The following is a 19,963-nucleotide window of genomic DNA, read 5'->3' as shown; positions in this document are numbered from 1 at the left end:
AATCAAGCATTGGAAAACACAGGTCACTTGTTAAATATCATTTTTCAACAATGGTTCAATAATTAAAAAATGAAGAAATATTGTGTTTTCTTGTACTGACAATGGAAATACTAGAAAGCTGAACTGGATACCGTCAACATGATCTCCGTTATTAAATTAAAGCCACCAGCGCCTTTTCAGAGGGCAGTTGTAATTGCAATGGTGACTGGTCATGGCTTCATTACCCCCAGATGAGTAATAGGCAATGCATGACGATTTTAGAACTTCAGTCCTTCTATCCTTGGGCGACTGCAGACAGGGGCACCTCTTATGCCACAAAAACAGCGCTATCAAGTTTAGGCATGGACTTTGTAAGATTTCTGATTCTGTCCTGTGGTATCTTGCAGTAAAATCCTACTGCAGAAACTTTATCCTGCTAGTTGGTGAGTTAGGGCCCTCATGACTTATTTCCCTAGCATGTCTTACTGATGCTTGGCAATAGACATCTGGAGAAATTGAAGGTCAAGTCAACAGACTCAGATCTTTGTCACATTCCTCATACCATTGCTGAACCATTCCTGTAGTTTGGGTATTTCCTTTTTGTAGGTACTGACCACAGCTGGGAACAACCCTCTAGGCCTGCTGTGCTTGAGATGTTCTGACCCAGTAATCAAAATGTGCCCCTCGTCAAAGCAGCTTAGATTCTTATTCCATTTTCTTCTGCTTCCAACATATCAACATCAAGACCTGACTTTCCACTTGCTGCCTTACATATCCCACCCTACGACTGGTTCCATCCTCAAGAGGTAATCAAAATAATTTACATCAACTGTTGTTATTGACATCACTTGTTATGGTGGATGGATTGGTAATGAATAGATAGATAGATACAGTAAATAGATAATAGATAGATATGGGATAGATAGATAGATAGATAGATATGGGAGATAGATAGATAGATAGATAGATAGATAGATAGATAGATAGATAGATAGATAGATAGATAGATAGATAGATACAGTAAATAGATAATAGATAGATATGGGATAGATAGATAGATAGATAGATACAGTAAATAGATAATAGATAGATATGGGATAGATAGATAGATAGATAGATAGATATGGAGAGATAGATAGATAGATAGATAGATAGATAGATAGATAGATAGATATGGGATAGATAAATAAATAGATAATAGATAGATATGGGATAGATAGATAGATAATAGATAGATATAGGATAGATAGATAGATAGATAGATAGATACTGTAGATATCGGATAGATAGATAGATATAGGATAGATAGATATAGGATAGATATGGGATAGATAGATATCGGATAGCTAGATAATAGATAGATATAGGATAGATAGATAGATAGATAGATAGATATGGGATAGATAGATAGATGATAGATAGATAGATAGATACATATGGGATAGATAGATAGATAGATAGATAGATAGATATGGGATAGATAGATAGATATGTGATAGATAGATGATAGATAGATAGATATGAGATAGGTAGATAGATAATAGATAGATAGATATGGGATAGATAGATAGATAGATAGATAGATAGATAATAGATAGATGATAGATAGATATGTGATAGATAATAGATAGATAGATATGGGATAGATAGATATCGGATAGATAGATAGATAGATATAGGATAGATAGATAGATGGATAGATGGATAGATAGATAGATAGATAGATAGATATGGGATAGATAGATGATAGATAGATAGATAGATAGATAGATAGATAGATAGATAGATATAGGATAGATAGATAGATGGATAGATGGATAGATAGATAGATAGATAGATAGATATGGGATAGATAGATAGATACATAGATAGATATGGGATAGATAGATAGATAGATATGGATAGATAGATATGGGATAGATAGATGGATAGATAGATAGGTAGATAGATAGATATGAGATAGATAGATATGGGATAGATAGATAGATAGATAGATATGGATAGATAGATAGATAGAAAGATAGATAGATATGGATAGATAGCGTCACATTGCCTGAAGTCAGAAGAACAATTCATTGCCAATACCTGCATCAGTTATTTGCAGCTAGAATGTGTGCCAGTCTGGTCATCACTTTCATCCCATTTGCCTGCTGTCCATAACTAATCAGTGTTGACAGCTGACAGCGAGACTAGTACAATTACTTCTGGGCCATGTTCTCTATCCTGACAAATAGCATGTATTGCTACTTCCAAGCCTTCCATACAAGCACCAAGCACTATTCCCACTGAGTCTTACTATCTAATTTCCCCATACTTACACACAATCACTGCAGGCCACATCAACCTCTCTGTAGGTTTAAAGATTTGAGAAAAACATAGTACTTGGGGGAAATCCCAAAATGTATGGGGGCTGCATACAAACCTCATGCTTCTAGCAATCTAATGTAGGCCATTTATAAACATTGCTTCTTATTCCACTCCAATAATACGCCAGCAGGGCGTCTGCAGACTTCTGACCGTCTGTAGTGGACTATTAGCAGAGTATAGACTGCTGTAATCTGAACTCTGACTCACAAAGCCTAGGTGATAAGAATGCCCTCGCCACCAATTCCTACACATTATTGTCATTCTGCAATCCTCCCATGTAATATTATGGGTTTAGCAAATAATTATAGCATTAGCTTAGCAGGAGAGGACACTGCAGCTACATGACATTTATGGATGGTCATTTCTCCTGTCTTACACTAATCCATGGCAGCACCTTTGTGCTTGGCTATATACATAGCTGTGTACTGCAATCCGAGGTATTTCTCACACTAGTAGTGACATTATGGTTACTACCATGTAACATAATGGGGCAGGGAAGCCCCAGCTGCTCCTCCATGACTGGGGTCCACAGCTAATGCTATTACAGCAAGGGACAGCACATACCATGTAACATAATGGGGCAGGGAAGCCCCAGCTGCTCCTCCATGACTGGGGTCCACAGCTAATGCTATTACAGCAGGGGCAGCACATACCATGTAACATAATGGGGCAGGGAAGCCCCAGCTGCTCCTCCATAACTGGGGTCCACAGCTAATGCTATTACAGCAGGGGCAGCACAAACCATGTAACATAATGGGGCAGGGAAGCCCCAGCTGCTCCTCCATAACTGGGGTCCACAGCTACTGCTATTACAGCAGGGGCAGCACATACCATGTAACATAATGGGGCAGGGAAGCCCCAGCTGCTCCTCCATGACTGGGGTCCACAGCTAATGCTATTACAGCAGGGGCAGCACATACCATGTAACATAATGGGGCAGGGAAGCCCCAGCTGCTCCTCCATGACTGGGGTCCACAGCTAATGCTATTACAGCAGGCGCAGCACAACACCAGCCTGGTGCCAGTACAGAAAGCCAGTATGTTAGACCCCCCAGCAAACCTTACTGGTCCAGATCCAGCAGCTCATGGTCCCCAGAGCCTGACTGGGGGATTAACCCTATGAAATGAAAGTGCTTCATTGTTTCTGGAGAGGATTGCTGCTCCTTGTAGGATCCAGGGATAAGCAGTATCAGGGTGGGCTGGATCCAAGGACTAGAGGACAGAGCACCAGTGGTGGGCCAGAGCATCCTCAGGTCCTCCTGCATGCCAGGTACATGGGCAGCCTTACCTGATGGCCAGCAGCTCATGGAGGAGGTAAGCAGCAGCTGCCAGCAGGGCTCCTCCAGTTAGGTAAAGGGTTTTCTTCCACCAGGAGTCGGACCCCAGCCCTGACATAACGCCACCGTAATCCTGCAATGGGAAAGCGACGATGTCCCCATAAAAGGAGTAGTTGTCCTCTGCTCCCACACAGCAGCACAGGGAGAAGCTCTGATTCCTGCTCAGATCAACCACACAAGATCTGGAGGAGACCAGACCAACCCCCCAGTGCATACTGTGCGGCCTGTCCTCTGCCCCTGCACCCTGACAGATGCATTAAGGAGGCTACATAGCAGGCAGTGGGTGAGGATGATGATGATGGGCAGGGAGGAGGCAGCAGCATGTAGGCTGGGATGTGCCTCCTCCTCCTCCTCCTCACTGGTGCCTGATTTTAGCTTCCTCTTTGTGTGCTGGTGATGTCATGCTCCATCCTCACTGATGATACTTCTGGGAAATGCTGGAGGCTGTGACTGCAGATATATAGGCTTGTATACATGCTGGGATACAAGAAAACCGCACATAGGACCTCTATTATGAGACATAGTCACCAGGAAATATATGTCCTTCACGTGCCCTTCTACCATCATATTATAATTCTGTATATTTACCTTATTTTTAAAGTTGTTCCTTCACTTTCTACTTTCCAACAGCCATGAACACACACCTTAGGCCATGTGCACACATTCAGTATTTGGTGAGTTTTTTACCCCCGTATTTGTAAGCCAAAACCAGGAGTGGGTGAAAAACGCAGAAGTGGTGCAAATGTTTCTATTATGCTTTTCCTCTGATTGTTCCACTCCTGGTTTTGGCTTACAAATACTGGGGTAAAAAACTCACCAAATATATAGTGTGTGCACATGGCCTAAACCAAACTTTCGCAGGCACCCGAATGGCAGATTTAGATCAATACATAGGTAAGGATAAGCTCACGTGTCTTTTTTCTACACTCAACAGGTGAAATAAGTATTGAACACGGCATCCATTTTTGAAGTAAATACATTTGTAAAGGTGCTAAACACCTGCCCTCACCTAGCTGGGCGTGATAGAAGACAGGGATTTTTACTGTATACAGCAATGCTATGGTAGTGCTGTATATGGAAGCGGTTAGACAGCTTCAAGTTCACTAAGGACATTAGGAAATGCAGCAAAAAATAAAATAAAAAAATATATAAAAAATAAAAATTCAAATCATGACATTTTCTACAGTTAATGAGAAAGTGTAAAAAAAAATAATAATAATAATACATACATATTTGTTATCAACATGTCCGGAAAAGTTTGATCAAAATATCAAATTCATTAAACTAATAGGTAAAAACTGTAAAGAGAAAAAAATAAAATGCTTGAAACTGCAAGTTTTTGGCTGCAGCAACTCCACAAAAAAATGCATTAAAAAAGCAATCAAAGCATCGTATTGACTCCAAAATAGTATCAATAAAAATATCATGCCTCCACTCAAAAAGCAAACGCCAATAAACTTTTTATTCCCTTCTTCCAGTAAATCATATGATAATATCGATTGTGCTATTCAAAAGTACAACTAGTCCCACACAAACAATCCCTCATAGGACTTTGTCAGCAGGGAATTTAAAAAAAAAAAAAAGTTAAGGCTATTGGAAGAAAGGGAGTGAAAAATTAAAGCGTGAAAATGAAAAATTGCTTGGTCCTTAAAAAAGTTGTCCACTACTTGAACAACTCCTTGTCATTGCCCACGCTTGGCCCCAAATATAATAAAAAAGTGTACACTCATCTTCTGTGTCGGCGCCATTCCTACAATGTCGGCACTCGCTCTCCCCAGGACTCCTGTGCTGTTGTTGTGACACGTGAGCCCGGCACCCAATCAGCGCTGGTGTCGCTCTCCCTGCCTTCTGTCGAATTGAACATGAAGTGGAAGTCAGGGATCAGCTGCAGCCCAGACTGCTTCTTCACGAGAGTGACACCAGCGTTGATTGGATGGCAGGTTCACATGTCATAACCGCACTTGAGTCCCAGGACCGCAAATGCCGACACCGCTAGAACGGATTTTAGTGAGGCCAAATATTTAGATCAAGAAGGGGTTGTTCTAGTAGTTGACAACCCCTTTAAGAGGTCAGTTGATCCGTCATTTGTGAAAAATGTATCCTTATGGTAAATTTTCATCCTTTTACACATAATTAAAAAATAAAATTATGCCAATTTTACAAGGGAAACTACATTTAGTTGCACTGTAGTCTTCTGTTACATGTATTACATTCAGCTGAACAGCAGTCTTCATTAAAAAATAGTAAGGCTCTGGGTGCATCTGCAATGTGTCTCATTTTTCAAGAGCATCTGTCAGTAGGAGCTACCCTTCTAAGCCATCTACTGTATATGGGAAGGCACGTCTTAGATAGTTGAATAAAATGATATCTTGATATCTGGGATCTGATGTGATTCCAGGGAAATCCACATTCTACTTATGTGGAAATGAGCTATTGAGATCTATGGGCCAGACACTGATCTGCATGAGAATCTTCCTCAAGAGCTTATTTTAAATAAAAAGAGGGTTTGGTAGGGTGAGACATGTAATTACTGACAGTCTGTTCTTATAATCACACACAGCTCTGCAGTGACATCAGAACTCAGTACAGCAGAAGTGAATTTTTTCTTATTCCAGCACATTTCCATTTACAGTTGTCGTCTTAGAAGGCTGTCAAACTGCTGCAGAGCTGTGCCTGATTATAAGGATCACAGTACGGCACGTTGAACTTTGTGTCATTACAAGCATAAACACATTTGCAGTTGTCCTCTCATAGTGTTTCAGCTTCCATTTCACAGGCAGCCAGTGTGGGGAGAAGTACAGCAGCACTACTAAAATGAGTTTGCAATGAGACAAAGTTCAGCTCTGCTGTACTGGATTGGTTATGATCTCACTGCAGAGCTGCGTGTGAATAAGTGAACAAAGATAATTTATGCCACATTCAGCTTCATTTTTTTACTATTAAATGATGATGACGATATAAACAACCAAGTCAGAAGACGATTCACCTATGTCATGCTAATAACCTAACAATTCAGTGGTATAGCCTCTGCCAATCACACAAAACACAGCTTAGATGTTAAAGAGTGCTAAGGCTAGAAATAAGTGGCATAGGGAGCATATACAACTCAGGAGCATGTATACCCATGTATATCCTTCTCAGTTTTAGTTTATTCTCCTACCTTCACACCCCAGTGCATTCCTCTGTTTCATGTGAGTGAATATTTTGTATACATGGAGTTTTCTGTTAACCCTTGTCCGTGTTGCCTTGTTTGTCAGGTTGGTGTACTATGGTGCACAATAGCGCCCCCTCTTCCCTGGGTGGGGGAGGAGAACAGACGGAGGACTACCTTAGGAGATAAGGCAAGGGCGGAGGCCCCAGCATCTTCGCCATCTGATGTATACCAAGGAGCAGGGTGAGCTAGGGTGCCCCTTAGTGTTAGGGACAGGGAAGAATCTCCTGGGACAGGGAAGAATCTCCTGGGCCCGGGTCACGCGACAGCTGTGTCATGACAGATACTATTGTTTTTAAACCAGGTATTGGTACTTTTGGCATTGTGGACAGGTGCCAAATCCTGATGGAGAATGAAATTTCCATCTCCAAAAAGCTTCTCGGCAGAGGGAAGCATTAAGTGCTCTAAAATTTTCTGGTAAACGGCTGCGCTGACTTTGGTCTTGATAAAACACAGTGGACATACACCAGCAGATGATATGGCTCCCCAAACCATCACTGATTGTGGAAACTTCACACGAGACCTCAAGCAGTTTTGGATTGTGGCCTCTCCACTCTTCCTCCAGACTCTGGGACTTTGATTTCCAAATGAAATGCAAAATTTACTTTCATCTGAAAACAACACCTTGGACCACTGAGCAACAGTCCAGTCCTTTTTCTCCTTGTCCCAGGTAAGATGCTTCTGGCGTTGTCTATTGGTTATTGGTTATGATAGGCTTAACTCAAAGAATGCAACACTTGTAGCCTATGTCCTGGACACTTCTGTGTGTGGTGGCTCTTGAAGCAATGACTCCAGCAGCAGTCCACTCTTTGTAAATCTCCCCAAATTTTTGAATGACCTTTTCTTAACAATCCTTTCAAGGCTGCAGTTTTCCTGGTTGCTTGTGCATCTTTTTATACCACACTTTTTCCTTCCACTCAACTTTCCATTTACCGCTTTGAGACCTAGCCTGTTTTCACCTTAAAGGGAATCTGTCACCCCATTTTCGGCCTATAAGCTGCAGCCACCGCCATCAGGGGCTTATCTACAGCATTGCAGAATCCCCCAATGTAACCTGAAAGAGAAGAAAAACAAGTTAGATTATACTCACCGGGGGGCGGGGGCGGTAGCTGTTGCGGTCCGGTCTGACGCCTCCCATCTTCTAGCGATGACATCCTCCTTCTTACTTCTGCCGCGGCTCCTGCGCAGGCATACCCTGTTGAGGGCAGAGTAAAGTACTGCAGTGCGCAGGCGATAGGAAAGGTCAGAGAGGTCCAGCGCAACACCACCTCCCCCCCGGTGAGTATAATCTAACTTGTTTTACTTCTCTTTCAGGTTACATCGGGGCCATTCTGTAATGCTGTAGATAAGCCCCTGATGGCTGTGGCCGCATCTCATAGGCCAAAAATGGGGTGACAGATTCCCTTTAATGACCAGGCCATTTTTTACAATTCTGACCACTGTCACTTTGTGAAGTAATAACTCTGGAACGCTTCAACAGATCCCGGTGATTCTGAGAACATTTTTAGTGAAATATTGTACTTTATGATAGTGGTAACTTTTTTTTTCGATATGACTTGCGTTTGTTTGTGAAAAAAAACGGAAATTTGGCAAAAATTTAGAAAATTTTCAGACTTAATTTTTATGCCCTTAAATCAGAGAGTCATATTGCACAAAATAGTTAATAAATAACATTTCCCATCAGTACAACTTTTTTTGTTCGGAAGTTATAAGGGTTTTTACAAAACCATTTTTTTTAGGGACCACATCACATTTGAAATCACTGTAAGGGGTCTATATGAAAGAAAAAAACCCAAAAGTGACACCATTCTAAAAATTGCACCCCATAAGATACTCAAAACTACATTCAAGAAGTTTATTAACCCTTCAGATACTTCACAGAAATTTTTGGAATGTGGAAGGAAAAAATAAACATTTACTTTTCTTTCACAAAAATTTTCCTTTAGACCTATTTTTTTTTTACTTTCGCAAGGGTAACAGGAGAAAATGAATCATGCATTTTGTTGTGCAATTTCTCCTGAGTGCGCAGATATGTGGAGGAAAACTATTTGGGCGCATGGCAGGGCTTGGAAGGGAAGGAGTGCTAATTGACTTTTTGAATGTAAAATATGCTGGCATAATTAGCGGTTGCCATGTCACATTTGGCGAGCCCCTGATGTGCCTAAACAGTGGAAACTCCCAACAAGTGACACCATTTTGGAAACTAGACCCCTTAGGGAATTTATATTGATGTGTATTGTGCACCTTGAACCCAGAGGTGCTTCACAGAAGTTTATAACATAGAGCTGTGAAAATAAAAAAAAATCACATTTTTCCCAAATAAATCTTTTTAGCTCCAAATTTTGCATTTACATAAGGGTAAAAGGAGAAATTGCACCATGCAATTTGTTGTGCAATTTCTCCTGAGTATACAGATACCCAGTATGTGGTCGAAAGCTACTTTTGAGGCACAGTGCAAGGCTCAGAAAGGAAGTAGCACCATATTACTTGTTTTAGGGTGTCATGTTACATTGGCAGAGTCCTTGAGGTGCCAACACAGCACAACACCCCATAAGTGACCCCATTTCACCAATTAAACCTCTAAATAAATTCATCTAGGGCTGCAGTGATTATATTGACACCACAGGTGTGTCAGAATTTTTCATACCATTGGGCAGTGAAGAAAAAAAAGTACATTTTTACCACCAAGATTGTGTTAGCCCCAAGTTTTACATTTTCACACTGGGAAATGGGTAAAAATGTCACCAGAATTTGTCCCACAATTTCTGCTGAAAGTAGAAATACCCCATATGTGGCGGTACATTACAACTTTACCATACGGAGTTACTCGGGTGGGGACAGAGCACTATTTGCCTCCTGGAGTGCAGATTTTCCAGATAAAGAGCCCCTAAGCACTAGAAAAGCAGAATCCCCCCTCAAGTGACCCCATTTTGGAAATTATAACCCTTTGGGAATTTATCTACAGATGTAGTGATGAAATGCCAAAAATGTGGGCGCTATATGTTGTTTAGGCACACTGGGGTTCAGAAGGGAGGTGGGGGGCGTTTGGATTTAGGAATGGAGGATTTGCTGAATTTCATTTGGTGGCTCCAAATGAAATTCAGCAAATCCTCCATTCCTAAATCCTTGTGCGGTATAAATGATTTGGCCACTTTATTCTTCGTGTCAGTGCGATTACAGCGATACCATCGAGTTTTTAGGTTTGGCTGCTGTCACACACTAAAGACATTTTTGCATCACCATATTTTGAGAGATATAATTTTTCCATATTTTGACCAACACAGTCATATGAGGGCTTGTTTTTTGGGGGCGAATTGGTGTTTTTATTGGTACCATATTCGGGCACATGACATTTTTTGATTGTTTCTATTCCAATTTTTGTGAGGAAAAAAAAACAATAACCAGGAATTGTGTTTTTCTTTTATTCCGTTCCGTGTGGTAAAATTCATAAGGGAGCTTTATTCTTCCTTCGGGTCAGTACAATTACAGCAATAACATATTGATATTTTTTTTGTGGATGTTTTGGTGCTTTTCCACAAAAACAATTTTATAGAAAAAAAATTTTTGTATCGCTTTATTCTGAGAGCTCTAAGGCTGAGTGCAGACGGACATTTTAGCCCTGCGGATTTTTCCGCGCAGAATGGAAGAAATCCGCAGGTCAAGTGACCTGTATTTTTCCTGCGGATTTCTTCCATTTTTCATGCGGTTTTTGTGCGGTTTTCCATCGCGGCTTACCCCCTGCGGATTTGGTGACAGGGGAGATGGAAAACCGCACAAAAGAAGTAACATGCTGTGGATTTTGTACCGCAGGAAAACCGCGCGGAAAAATCCGCAGCGTCTGCACAGCGTTTTTTTTTTCCATTGATTTTAAGGCTACTGTACTTCACAATGCGGATATGCAACGTTTCTGCGCGGTAAAATCCGCTGCGGATCCGCTGCAAATCTGCATCGTGTGCACACAGCCTAACTAATTTTTGCTGATGGAGCTGTATGGCGGCTTATTTTTTTGCACATCAAGATGACTTTTTCAGCAATACCATTTTTATTTACATTTGTCTTTTTGATCGTGTTTTATTCCCCTTTTTGTTCGGCGGTATGATGATAAAGATTCGTTTTTTTGCCTCATTTTTTTTTTTTACGGTATTCACTTAAGAGGTTAATGTCGTGTGACAGTTTATAGGTTGGGTCGTTCCGGACGCGGCAATACCAAATATGTGTACTTTTTTTTTTTCATAACAATATTTATATGTACAATTTTTTTATTATACTGGGATTTTTTTTTACGTTTTTACTTTTTTCTTTACTTAGTCTTTCTATAGTTCATTCACTTTTTTTACTGTGATTGATTTTGCTTTATAATCAATCAGAAGCAATGCACAAGCATTGCTTTGCTTTATAAACCATCAGTGATGCACTAACTCACATGCTTGATACACCATGCTCTGAGTATGGTATAACAAGCTTGCTAGCTCTGGTGACCCATATAGCATGATGACATTGGGTCACCATAGCAACGATTGGCTCCTCGCGATGACATCTCAGGGTGTGCTGATCGGAGGGCAGAGAGGGCTCCCTCCCTTTGCCTGCCTACTAAATGCTGCGATCGGTATCAATCACAGCTGGTTAGACTGCAGGGAGCGGTGTTGGCACCAATCCCAGCAGTGAGTACCAGGTGTCAGCTGTCAGAAACAGCCCACGCATAGCCTGCTGTGAGCAGGTAATTGCCATGACGTATATATACTGCATTGGTCAGGAAGTACTTCCCGACCATGACGTGTATATCTAATATATAAAGCTCAAAGTGTGTATGTATGTATGTATGTGTGTATGTGTGTATGTATGTATGTATGTATGTGTGTGTGTGTGTATGTATGTATGTATGTATGTATGTATGTGTGTGTGTATGTTTGTTTGTCCGGGATAGGCATCCGCACCGTCGCAGCTACAGCCACAAAATTTGGCACAGTCACACGTCTGGACCCCGAGAGCGTCCTAAGCTATGTTGTGAGGCGAAATTTTAACCCCGTGCGTTCCAATTCACCAAACAATTTTGCCCCAATCTACATAATGGGGAAAAATTGTGTGTGCGTCAAGCCCCGCCCCTCATTATGATGTCATAATGCCCCTATCTACATACTGGGGAAACAGTGTGTGCGTATCAAGCCCCACCCCTCATTATGATGTCACAATGGTTGCCATGGCGACGCTGATGTCGTCAAGCCCTGCTGCTCATTATGATGTCATAATGGTTGACTATGGGATGGAGGATGTGTGATGGGTATATGGGCACTGGATGTGGGATGGAGGATATGTATGACGGGTATATGGGCACGGGCCTATGGGATGGTGGATATGTATGACGGGTATATGGGCACGGGACTATGGGATGGAGGATGTGTGATGGGTATATGGGCACTGGACTATGGGATGGAGGATATGAATGACGGGTATATGGGCACGGGACTATGGGATGGACGATATGTATGACGGGTATATGGGCACGGGACTATGGGATGGAGGATGTGTGATGGGTATATGGGCACTGGACTATGGGATGGAGGATGTGTGATGGGTATATGGGCACTGGACTATGGGATGGAGGATGTGTGATGGGTATATGGGCACGGGTCTATGGGATGGAGGATATGTATGATGGGTATATGGGCACGGGACTATGGAATGGAGGATGTGTGATGGGTATATGGGCACTGGACTATGGGATGGAGGATGTGTGATGGGTATATGGGCACTGGACTATGGGATGGAGGATGTGTGATGGGTATATGGGCACGGGTCTATGGGATGGAGGATATGTATGACGGGTATATGGGCACCGGACTATGGGATGGAGGATGTGTGATGGGTATATGGGCACTGGACTATGGGATGGAGGATGTGTGATGGGTATATGGGCACGGGACTATGGGATGGAGGATGTGTGATGGGTATATGGGCACTGGACTATGAGATGGAGGATATGCATGACGGGTATATGGGCATGGGACTATGGGATGGCGGATATGTATGATGGGTATATGGGCACGGGCCTATGGGATGGAGGATATGTATGATGGGTACATGGGCATGGGCCTATGGGATGGTGGATATGTATGATGGGTATATGGGCACGGGACTATGGGATGGAGGATAATTATAATTTGTTATAACTAACCACAGTTAGTTACTATGTCCGGGCAGCGCCGGGCTCTTCAGCTAGTATATATATATATATTGCAAGTCCTAACAAAGAGCAAACACTTGTAACTACCCACACATCCACAAAAGGAATGAGCTGCTGTGTCAGTAATGACCTAATTCCTTCTTGTGTCTCACTGCATGTTATTAATGGGTGATGCTCTGTCCAAGAAACGGATACAGGTAAAGGATAAATGCAGGAAAAAGGAATCAACATCACTCACCACACAGCACAGGTAAAATCGTCTTTATTGGTGAAAATCCATTCAGTCATGACCGAAAGTGTTGACACCAGATAATGAAGTATTTTACAGCCCAATTTTTATTTCTATACAGGATGCCGACAGGCCAATCAATGTTGGCCTTGAAATCTAGGGTGCCTGTCCCTGTGGTGTGCACTTACATAATGCTGGACAGCCCACCTAATCTAATAGTTTGGCCTTCACGAATAGTGGGTAAAGACAGACCCTATGCGCTACATCTGAGTGATTGGAGATCTATACAAGGTTTGGGTCCATGTGCGTTTCTAATGCCACAAGAGCCTGAGAACAAATGGATTGAGACTGCGTTGCCATCGGAAAGATGATGAAGAGGCAGGAATCCAAGATTGCGGTTTATTGGTTAATACGTTTCTAGGTTGCAAACTTCTTCATCAGGAAAAACCACAGCGATGTCCTGATGAAGAAGTTTGAAACTCCAAAACGTTTTGACCAATAAACCGCAATCTTGGATTCCTGTCTCCTCACCAACTTTGCGATGGAAGCTCAGTTTAACGCATTTGTTTCCATTCTCTTGCAATTCCAACACCGTGGGTCTGCAGGAGCCTAAGCCTTTTCAGTAGTAGTAAGCAGCACACAACCCAACCACGTGAGCATGATTGCCCACATTTTTCCCACTTATCTGGATAAGACCCTATTGCTCTTTTTCTCCTCCTAGTTTCTCACTTCAATTAAAATACTAGGCAACCACTCCCTCCATGAATTGGTAGGTGTGTGAATGGTTGCTATATCAATATTTTGCACCTGTGTTGCCTCCACTTTTAATCAGGGTGGCTACTACATACTGCATTAGTGCATTTGTTTTCTGACCTGTGTTGGTAAATACGGCTGCCTTTTTTCTCCAGTTTTTTATGTGTTTTTGATGTGCTTTTTTTTTTCATTTCTCCTGAGCACAGCAATACCCCATATGTGGTTGAAAACTATTATTTGGGCACACAGGAGGGCTCGGAAGTGAAGGAGCACAATTTGTTTTTTGAAGTTTAAATTTGGCTGGAATATATTGTGGATGCCATGTTGCATTTGCAAAGCCCCCAAGGTGCCAAAACCACAAAAAAAACTTCTCCCTTCACAAGTGACCCCATTTAGGAAAACATCCTTCATAGAATGTTAGAGTTGGAAGAGACACCAGGGTCATCATGTCCAACCCCCTTCTCAATGCAGTATTCAATAAACCATCCCAGACAGATGTCTGAGCAGCCTGTTTGAAGACTTCCATTGAAGGAGAACTCACCACTTCTCCTGGCAGCCTGTTCCACTCATTGATCACCCTCACTGTCAAAAAGTTTTTTCTAATATCTAATCTGTATCTTCTCCCTTACAGTTTCATTCCATTGCTTCTTGTGTTTCCATGTGCAAATGTGAATATGGATGATCCCTCTACACTGTGACATCCCTTCAGATATTTGTAGACAGCTATTATGTCTCCTCTTTGTCTTCTTTTTTGCGAGCTAAACAGTCCCAGATCATTTAACTATTCCTCGTAGGACATACTTTGCAGTCCGCTCACCATCCTGGTAACTCTTCTCTGAACTTGCTCCAGTTTTATAATGTCAAGCCAAGAACTGGTGTCGCGCCCCTGAGGGTTCAGTCGCCACAGAGGTACTACACCTCCTCCTCATCCAGGTAAGGTGGAGACCCCTGACCACGCTCCAACACCTGCATCCCACACAACATAGTAGTGTAGCAAAGCACCCTTTGGTGGCTCCCTGCTTGGAACACGAAGCGTGCTGGGAGGCGGGTAGAGTTTAGTTTGCACTCAAAAGAGCGGGAAGAGGATAGGAATTAGTCAGTTAGTCACAGGAGTCTGACGAGGTCAGCCTGTGAAAGGAGATCCCCTGAGTGGGATGGATGAAGGAAGTGCTGCAGCCGACCTCAGTGATCTGGGTCCGCTGGCACTGGAAAGGAACATTAATAGAAAGCCTGACTCTCCACAAGAAGGAAAGAATTAGTATGGAACGTGAGGAGAAGAAGAGAACCAAGGATCAGGGTTAGAAAAGAACCCTTCCCAAGTTCTAAGCACAAGGCCGGGGTCCGGTCCCCGAGGTTGTATGGATACTAATGGTCCTGCAGCAGACACAGGAGGAATAGAAGTTGTCACCACTTTATTCCCACACCAGACTTGGGGGCACAACAGCAACGATAGTGAGCCGGGACTAAGTAGCAAGGGGTTCCCGAAGCAGGCTACAGCTGTCTGCCGTACAAGTAGAGTTCATAGAGACATCTGACAGGAGGAACTCCAGTGTAACCCAGTACTGTGAGTACTTCACTAAAGGCGCTAAGAAGGAAACGTTCAGAAAAGGCACATATGTTGGCGGAGTGTTGGAAAGGAGTACTTCATCTTGCCTGGAAGTTGGCTGAGCTCCTGACCCGGAGGACACGGCACGGATGCGGGCTCTGGTGCCACAACAGACTGTGAGTAAAGCTTTGGAACTACATGCCCTGGTGTCCTCCACTTATTCCTGCGTCAACCTGCCCAGCACTGCTACATCCCCTGCACCCGACACTACATCATCTAAGTGTCACTTAACCTACTCTGCCCTGGGACTACAGCCCTGCCTGTGGAGGGCTATACCATCACTGTTGCACCACACCATCTGTCCCAGAGGAACTGTCTGCAGCGTCGGCTTAACATCTACATTGCCGAACACCACAGGTGGCGTCACAACTTACACATTCACACTGAACCTTTACAATGGGCGCCCAGGGCCACAGACCGGGTCACCGCTACTGTGACATTTCCCTGTGAGATACCGGCCTGGTACCGAGTACCCCACAGCCCTGGGTGTGAGGGCGACCCACTGGACACTGTATTCCAGATAACAAATTCATAGACAGATGTGATGACCAACTTAATCCTACAGATGCTTCACATTATTTTACAATATTGGGCCGTAAAAAGTACATATTACAATTTTCCCACAAAAATGTTGCTCTAGCACCAATTTTTTATTTTCACAAGGGTAATAAGAGAAATTGCACTACAAAAGTGTGAGGCCCATTCTCTCACGAGTACTCCAAGTGCCTACATGTGTTCGGAAACTACTGTTTAGGCACACAATAGGGCTCATGAGGGAAGGACCACCATCTGACTATTGGAGTATAATTTTTTTTCTGGCTCACATTATAGATGCCATGTCACATTTGCAGAGATTTGGAAGTGCCAAAAAAGCAGACCATATGTGGTAATAAACCAAGAAACCACTGTTCGGGTACAGTGAATAAAACTCATATAAAACAGGAGCACGGTAAATTCTATGTAAGAAATTAAAAGCTATATACCAGTGTATCAACCATGCTAATGTAAACACTGACTCAAATGGACAACTTGTCATGGCACACATGCACAAAGAAACAGATTGACAATTAATAGTCCAGATTAATACAAATGTACTTATTTTTCAATCAATGAAAATTACAGCTACAGGTCAAAGAGAGAAGGACACAAATACATATGCAGTGACAAACTATGAAAAAGGGGCTCACAATATAGGAACAGCTGCCTGGAGATCATTTGTGATTTATCAGAACGTTAGACATGGGAACAATAATGGTAGCTGTGTAAAAAAAATAAAAGGGTTGTCATAGCGTGGATGTAATATTGTAGATCAAAATATAAGACCAAGACCCCTTTTTCATAGCTTGTTGTCACAGCATATATATATTACGGTATGTGTCCTTCTCGCTTTGCCCTGTAAGTGTAATTTTCATTAATAAAATGTACTAATTGTTTTATCAGTCTGGACTATTAATAGTCAATCTGTTTCTTTGTGCATCTTTGGGCACAGTGCAAAGCTCAGAAGGGAAGAAGCGCCATATTGGAGAGCAGATTTTGCTGGAATGGTTTTAGGGTGCCATGTCACATTGGCAGAGTCCCTGAGGTGCCAGAACAGCAGAAATTCCCCATGTGTCCCCATTTTACAAACTACACCTTTCAATGTATTCATCTAAGGGTGCAGGGAGTATAGTGACACCACATGTTTTACAGAATTTTATAGCATTGAGTGATGAAGGAAAAAATGATCAAATATTTACCACTTGGCCCCAGATTTTACATAGTCTCTAGGGAAATAGATAAAAATGGTCACGTAAAAGGTTATACAATTTCTCCTAAAAGTAGAAGCACCCCATGTGGCTGTACAGGATGGGCACATGGCAGGGCTTTGGGTGCGAAGAATAGGCAATCTCCTGATTAACAGGACAACCACTTTAACCCCTTAGTGACAGAGCCAAATTTTAAAAATCTGACCAGTGCCACTTTATGTGATAACTCTGGAACGTGTCGATAATTCCAGTGATTTTAAGATTGTTTTTTCGTGACACGTTATACTTTATGATAATGGTAAATTTAGGTCGAAATGATTTGTGTTTATCTATAGAAAATATCAGAAATTTCACAAAAATGTAAAAAAAATTAGCAATTTGCAAACTTTGACTGATTATCCCTTTAATTCAGATAGTCATACCATAGCAAAACATTAATAAATAACATTTCCCACATGTCTGCTTTACATCAGCACCATTCGTAAAATGTTGTTTTATTTTCTTTGCATTTTGGGAAGTTTAAAAATGTAGCGGCAATTTTTCATTTTTTCATGGAAATTTACAAAAAAAAATTTTTAGGGACCTATCCAGGTTTGAAGTGACTTTAGGGTTCCCTGATATTGAAAAATCCCCAAAAGTGATACCATTTTAACCCCTTTCTGCCATATGACGTACTATCCCGTCCATGTGCCCTGGGACTTAATTCCCAAGGACAGGATAGTGCGTCAAAGCGATCAGCGGCGCTCACGGGGTGAGCGCCGCTGATCGCGGACGGGTGTCAGTTGATTATCACAGTTGACATCCGGCACTATTCAGGGGCAGTCCCTCCGTGCTTCCCTGAGCCCCCCGGAGCAGCGTGATGTGCTGCGCTGCTCTGGGGGCCTCATTCCCTGCAGGTCCCCGGATCCAATATGGCGGCGGGGACCTTCGGGGGCCTGCAGGGAGCCGGCTTCCTCAGTGCCTGCAAAGCGCAGGCATGAGGAAGCCTGTGCAGCGCCTGTGTGAGATCGCTGATCTGTCACAGCGATCTGTGATGTGTCAGATCAGCGATCTCACACATGACAGTGATGTCCCCCCTGGGACAGTATAATAAAGTTAAAAAAAAAAGTGTAAAAATAATTTATAAAAAAAATCGCTAAATAAAAAAAAATATTCCCTAATAAATTCATTTTTTGGAAATAAAAAAAAACAAACCAATAAAAGTACACATATTTAGTATAGCCGCATCCGTAACGACCCGCCCTATAAAACTGTCCCATTAGTTAACCCCTTTAGCGAGCCCCTTAAAAAATAAAAAGCGAAGCAAAAAATAATGCTTTATTATCATACCACCGAACAAAAAGTGCAATAACACGCGAATAAAAACACAGATATAAATATCCATGGTACCGCTGAAAACGTCATCTTGTCCCGCAAAGAACGAGCCGCTATACAGCATCATCAGTGAAAAAATAAAAAAGTTACAGCTTGCAGAATAAAGCGATGCAAAAATAATTATTTTTTAAATAAAATTGTTTTCATTGCATAAAAGCGCCAAAACATAAAAAAGACATAAATGAGGTATCGCTGTAATCGTACTGACCCGAAGAATAAAACCACTTTATCAATTTTACTGCACGCGGAATGGTGTAAACGCACCCCCCAAAAGAAATTCTTGAAATGCTGGTTTTTGTTCATTCTGCGTCACAAAAATCGGAATAAAAAGCGATCAAAAAATGTCACGTGTGCGAAAATGGTACCAATAAAAACGTCAACTCGTCCTGCAAAAAATAAGACCTCACATGACTTGGTGGGTCAAAATATGGAAAAATTATAGCTCTCAAAATGTGGTGATGCAAAAACTATTTTTACAATAAAAAGCGTCTTTTAGCGTATGACAGCTGCCAAACATAAAAACACGCTAAAAATAGTAAATCAAACCCCCTGTTATCACCCCCTTAATTAGGGAAAAATAATAAAATTAAAAAAATGTATTTATTTCCATTTTCCCATTAGGGCTAGGGTTAGGGCTGAGATTAGGGTTAGGGGTGTGTTGGGGTTAGGGTTGGAGGTAAAATTGGGGGGTTTCCACTGTTTGGGCACATCAGGTGCTCTCCAAACGCAACATGGCGTCTGATCTCAATTCCAGTCAATTCTGCATTGAAAAAATCAAATGGTGCTCCTTCCCTTCCAAGCTCTGCCATGCGCCCAAACAGTGTTTTACCCCCACATGTAGGGTATCAGCCTACTCAGGACAAATTGCAAAACAACTTTTGGGGTCCAATTTCTCCTGTTACCCTTAGGAAAATAAAGAATTGGTGGCAAAAATATCATTTTTGTGGAAAAAAAATGATATTTTTATTTTCACGCCCGGGCGTTATAAACTTCTGTGAAACATTTGGGGGTTCAAAGTGCTCACCACACATCTAGATAAGTTCTGTGGGGGGGTCTAGTTTTCAAAATGGGGTCACTTGTGGGGGGTTTCCACTGTTTAGGTACATCAGGGGCTCTCCAAAGGCAACATGAAACCCGCAGACCATTCCATCAAAGTCTGCATTCCAAAACATCACTACATCC

General features: G+C 42.1%; 1 protein-coding gene across 1 annotated transcript in view; it reads right to left on the bottom strand.

The window, feature by feature from the left end:
* The window catches only part of FAXC (failed axon connections homolog, metaxin like GST domain containing), a 66,611-nt gene extending 62,555 nt beyond the window's left edge, over window positions 1-4,056 (bottom strand). The window contains exon 1 of the mRNA XM_073589517.1: window positions 3,634-4,056. Within this exon, the coding sequence (XP_073445618.1) occupies window positions 3,634-3,896 (263 nt within the window). The 5' untranslated portion in view covers window positions 3,897-4,056. The remainder of the gene's footprint in view (window positions 1-3,633) is intronic.
* Window positions 4,057-19,963: the final 15,907 nt, after the last annotated feature.

The sequence above is a fragment of the Dendrobates tinctorius genome, unplaced genomic scaffold, assembly GCF_039654945.1.
Source record: "Dendrobates tinctorius isolate UK_male_01 unplaced genomic scaffold, ASM3965494v1 ptg000111l, whole genome shotgun sequence".
NCBI lineage: Eukaryota > Metazoa > Chordata > Amphibia > Anura > Dendrobatidae > Dendrobates > Dendrobates tinctorius.
This window is presented reverse-complemented; position numbering and strand designations above follow the sequence as displayed.